Source organism: Montipora capricornis, chromosome 11 (assembly GCF_036669925.1).
Source record: "Montipora capricornis isolate CH-2021 chromosome 11, ASM3666992v2, whole genome shotgun sequence".
Classification (NCBI taxonomy): Eukaryota; Metazoa; Cnidaria; class Anthozoa; order Scleractinia; family Acroporidae; genus Montipora; species Montipora capricornis.
The window spans coordinates 28,917,985-28,922,984 of NC_090893.1; the positions used below are offsets into that span (position 1 = coordinate 28,917,985).

The following is a 5,000-nucleotide window of genomic DNA, read 5'->3' on the forward strand; positions in this document are numbered from 1 at the left end:
TTTCCCGCGTCGTTTCCTCGTTAATTCCGGGGAGAACTAAACGTGCCAAAATTTCCTGCGTGGAAAAAATCGTTCGACCGCGGTGACGCACGGTAACTCCCCGCGGCATAGACGAGGTCTTGCCTCGTCTCGAAGAGAACATAGTTTCAGGTGGTACTGTACGTCTTTGATAACAAGTTCAGCCTACATTGCAGTTATAACTGTAAAATTTTGGAAATTAGCCTCCGCGATAAATTCAGCCAATAAACAAATCGTTCACCTACTTCAAGTGACGCCAATCATTTCTAGAAATTCTGAAGTTAAAATAATTGACGTACAATTATTCAGTGTAAGTTAACTTTTAACAAAATACATGAACTTCTTCTAATACAATGAATTTCTTCTAATGCAGCAAGGTTGTATTTTGATCACGGCATTCCTTTGTGTTTCAGTTGGCCTCTGCTTTAAAAAACATTAACTAAAAAAATCCGTTCAAAAATACAAGGGGAAGCCTAAGATAATTTATCCTAGCGTCGCGTTTTTCACGAATGCTTTTTGGTGGCTTGTCCACAAAGCAATGCTTACAGTAATATTGCTAATCAATTAATTGCTAGCTTTTTTACAACCTCATTTTGGTTTTCTTGCACTGGACATACCTGGATAAACATTTCCTTTAAGATAGAGTAATGAAGTGTCTCGTCAAATTGCTAAAGAAAACGCAATAAAAATGATATATTATGAACTCAATTCGAATACAAAATAATCACTGTGTGTGTACAGCACACACTCTGATCGGTCAATTATGCATTTTACTCTTTATCCATGTGTGCACCACTGCCGATTGGAACTCTATGCTTCACAATAAGCTCACGCTTTGAAAAAAGCTCTCTGAATTTAAACTGGGATTTTCTTAAATTAGGTTGTAAAAATAAAATGTAGACGTGCTGACATGTCGTCACTTCAAACTCATAAAAACGGACTTTTGAGAAAGTCCACACAAAATTGGTAAATTTAAACAGCTCACTTTGCACTTTTCAGTTGTGGTTGCACACAAAGACGTTGGAGCCCCACATGGAAGCTAACTCTTACACTTCCCTCGTGCTGGACAATCTCCAGCATGCATCCAGAACTCAATGGTGTACACTGAACAGTTTACTTAACAATTATTCCATGAGCGCGCGTTGGATATGAGATGGTAAATAGCCAACGAGGCGCGTAGCGCCGAGTTGGCTATAACCAGTCTCATATACAACAAGCGCGAATGGAATAATTGTTTTATTAAATTCCTTAAACTCCAAAAATTTGGAAGTACGAAATACGAGCGGAAAGAGGGAGCAAATCCGAGCGAAATCGAAAAAACTTGATGAGAACTGATGCGATGTTGTGTAATACCTTGTGGTCAGATAGACGCAGGCTCATCACAAAAACATTTCTTGCCTTCTTGCGTACTTCTAAACGTCGGAATGGATCCAAACTTTCCGCAAAAAAATTTTGTTTTCCTTTTTGGCTTTATTCAAAGAGAAATCTCGCCTTCAGGTGAAAACATTTTTAGTTTAGCAACGCTTAACGCAATCATTTACCATATAAGGACAAACCAAGGTATATGAGGTGATAACCGGGATTGAGTGAACCAATCAGAGCACGCGAAATGCATTATCCGAGGTCGAGAATTTAATAAAATCTGTTAAATACTGAAAGAGAAACGGACAACTTCCCTTCCATTCTCTACAAAGCTCTGTTTGGTTACTTAATTTCGGAAAAGTCCACTGTTGACTTGTTTTTATTCCAAGCTCTCTGTAAGCTTGCAATAAGTATTTTTATTGTACCAATGCAATTAATTATTGAGGAACAGGGTTGGAGCATTGGTGAAAACACCCATTTGATTCCTAGACTTTGTGTTGTGTGGAGCTATACACAGACCAAAACAAAGCCACTTTCTCTTCGAGCTTCTTAAAGGCATAATTTTATGTTCTGGGTCAAACTTTTTGCTGGTTCAAAATTATTAGGACAGTTCAATTTTTATTTTCTTTGTTGCAGATTATGATAATGAATATTAGAAAAAAAATCAAATTAAACTGGTTTGAAAAATTTATACCAAGAAAAAATACAAACTACAACAGATACAATGATGTATTTTTACCAGGAAAAACAACTCATTATCATAAAATTGGTTTCCTGTTCACAGTATTAAAGAATAATAAACTTCACCATTAGCCAGCATCAAAAATACCATAACCATAATAAACTTTGTTTGGACCTCCAAAATTTTGCATACAATGTAAGAATTGTTTCCAGTTTGTCTTGGGACCACCTTAAGTCCCAAGAGAAATAAAAACAATGCTTAGGCAAAATTTTGGAGGGGCAAGCAAAGAGTATTATGGTATTTTTGATACTGGCTAATTAAAGTGCAGTGGCCTCATGGTTAGAGTGCTCGAATCCGGATCGAGTGGTCCGGTGTTCGGGTCCTGGCCGGGGACATTGTGTTGTGTTCTTGGTCAAGACACTTTACTCTCAAGGTGCCTCTCTCCACCCGGGGTGTATAAATGGGTACCGGCAAATTTAATGCTGGAGGTAAGCCTGCAATGGACTAGCATCCCATCCAGGGGGGAGTAGAAATACTCTTAGTCACTTCATGCTACAGAAACCGGAGATAAGTGCCGGCCTGATGAGCCTTTCTAGGCTCGTAACAGAGACTTTACCTTACCTTAATTAAAGGGTTTAAGGTGTTTTCAAGAAAAAGGTTTCACTTACCTTGTCAAAAGATAAGATTGGCCGTGATCCTTTTAAGGAATTTCCAGTTAACTTGAGCTCATCCATTGTGTGCACTGGCATTACAAAAACACAAACTGATAATTTTAATATGCCTTTAAAGAGTGACAGGATTCAATTTTTGCAGACTGAAATTTCATGGACTATTCCATTCGGCTCAATCCTGGACATATCTGTGTTTTTGTTGAAATTAGACCCACTAGCCTTGTTAGCATGGACAAAATACAAAAGAAAGGTTCCTTTATAATGCGGCTAATTGACCTACATTGTAAAGAGAGTAAAAACAAAAAATTTATATATATTTATTGGCCACCATTTATGAATAACGGCTATAGCTGACACTGAATGGGAATAAGCAGGTTTAGGAACAGGTTTTACATACAGCTTCCGACTCACCATTTTCAACAAAAAATTTTGCAGATGGCCCATGAGGAGTACATGAAAACCTAAAGATAGACAACAAAGAAAATAAACTCATGACATAGAAATTAACTGTAAAACGATATCTGCATTATGCTTTATTACACTGCAGGGCTTGAAATTGCGACCAATAGAGTCGCATTTGCGACTAAATTTTTCCCTTTGCGACTTGTTGTCACCTTCGCTCTTTTGAAACAAAAGGGTTAGCAGTTGCCACTTTGCTGCTACTTTTGCTAAAATAAATAAATGACAAAATTATTTTGTTTCTCACTGTGAAATTTCTCTGAAGATAGCATAATTGTTGAGTAATTTTATTAGCTGCGATGTTACGTGCACAGCTCCATTCCTTTGATCATTTGCCATTTTCAGCGGTTTCTTTACACACAAGTATTGTGGGCTCATATTTTTTTGCTAAGCCACTGACAACACAATGCAACGCGGCGATTTTGCGACTAAATTTTCGTATCTTGTCGCAAATTGCGACTGGATTTTTTCGTTAATTTCGAGCCCTGCACTGTAATTTGCAGAATGCAATTCAGCTAACATGTCTGGGAAAGCAACAACAAACATGCAATCCCACAATTGCAACAAAAAAATTCAGCATCTACTGCACTGATGGGAAATGCTGCACATCTCTTGAAGACCTCAGAGGCAATTAATTTTTGTCCACAAGATATGTCGCTAGTGATGACAACCAAGGAAATGATTCTTTAAAAAGGAGTTAAGAGGGTCTATGCAATTATTGTTACAACCTGATTTACAATAATAATCAACACTTATTAATTATTATTATTAGATATATCTTACCACATGAAAAGATCTCGTCCTTTTCGCATTTCAAAAAAGACACACTTGTTACAGTTTTTCAACTCACAAACCTACAGCAAAGTACACAAAAATACAGGGTTTTCATTAGAGTAAACTGTAACCGTGGAATTTCACATCCCAGCCAGAGGATTCTTCGATCCGCAGTGCCTAATGAGCACCCTATAAATAAAAAAAGTTTATTTCTACCAAAACATCAGCAATTGAAAAACTGTTTTGACACCTATGGGGATACAAGCCTCCTCAAAGAAAGCCAGTATTGTTGTGCAAAATCCGAAAGTGCCAAACAAAACTTGACTGCTTCCTTTATGAGGGATGCTTCTTTTAAAGGAATGGAATCCAAGTTTGAACACACAGACTGACTCCATTCAATCTTTTTTTGAATGAACAAGTCATTTTATCACTTTTATTCCTTTCGCGATTGTATTATGATGTTAGCAAATTTTGAAACACCATTGCATTGACATTAATCTGATGTTGTTTTGACATTGATTAATCTGATCAAATAAAATAACGTGTATTTAATGTTATCTTATCATTTCCATAATGCAGAAACACCTGGATTACAAACCTCATTTACAACAAAAAGTTTGTCTTTACGGTCTAGCTTGGTTTCTGAAAAAAACAAATTCAATGAAAAAATCCATGGATCAATCACCAAAAGAGAGATGTGTAATTGAAAACTACATGTACTTTGCAATTTTCGTCAGAGAAAGAAAAAATGATTTTCACAGCCTTGCTCCAGACCACGAGTCCCTTGTAGCTCAGTGGTAGAGCATTACAGCTGTTAAACAGAGCAATATAAGTTCAACCCTTGTTAGGAGCAATTGGATCTTTTCTGAATAATCCATGAATATCAACAAATCTACCTCTTCACTCAGTTAATGTGGTCAAGTGGATGTACCTGAGTGTAAATTTTGTTGTTAAGGGGGTATAACATGCTTTTATGTGGATGAAGATGTTGTTCACCCATTCATCCCTAAAGTGGCCTACTTGACAAGTAAAAT

General features: G+C 36.9%; 2 protein-coding genes across 2 annotated transcripts in view; one reads left to right on the top strand and one right to left on the bottom strand.

The window, feature by feature from the left end:
• The window catches only part of LOC138023630 (plasminogen receptor (KT)-like), a 33,119-nt gene that overhangs the window by 11,968 nt on the left and 16,151 nt on the right, over nt 1-5,000 (top strand). The window lies entirely within an intron of this gene.
• The window catches only part of LOC138023629 (ribosome biogenesis protein BRX1 homolog), a 17,518-nt gene that overhangs the window by 6,157 nt on the left and 6,361 nt on the right, over nt 1-5,000 (bottom strand). Inside the window, exons 4-8 of the mRNA XM_068870671.1 lie at nt 4,565-4,608; nt 3,976-4,046; nt 3,145-3,194; nt 2,731-2,804; nt 636-686 (exon numbers count right to left, since the gene is read on the bottom strand). Coding sequence (XP_068726772.1) covers nt 636-686; nt 2,731-2,804; nt 3,145-3,194; nt 3,976-4,046; nt 4,565-4,608 — 290 coding nt within the window. The remainder of the gene's footprint in view (nt 1-635; nt 687-2,730; nt 2,805-3,144; nt 3,195-3,975; nt 4,047-4,564; nt 4,609-5,000) is intronic.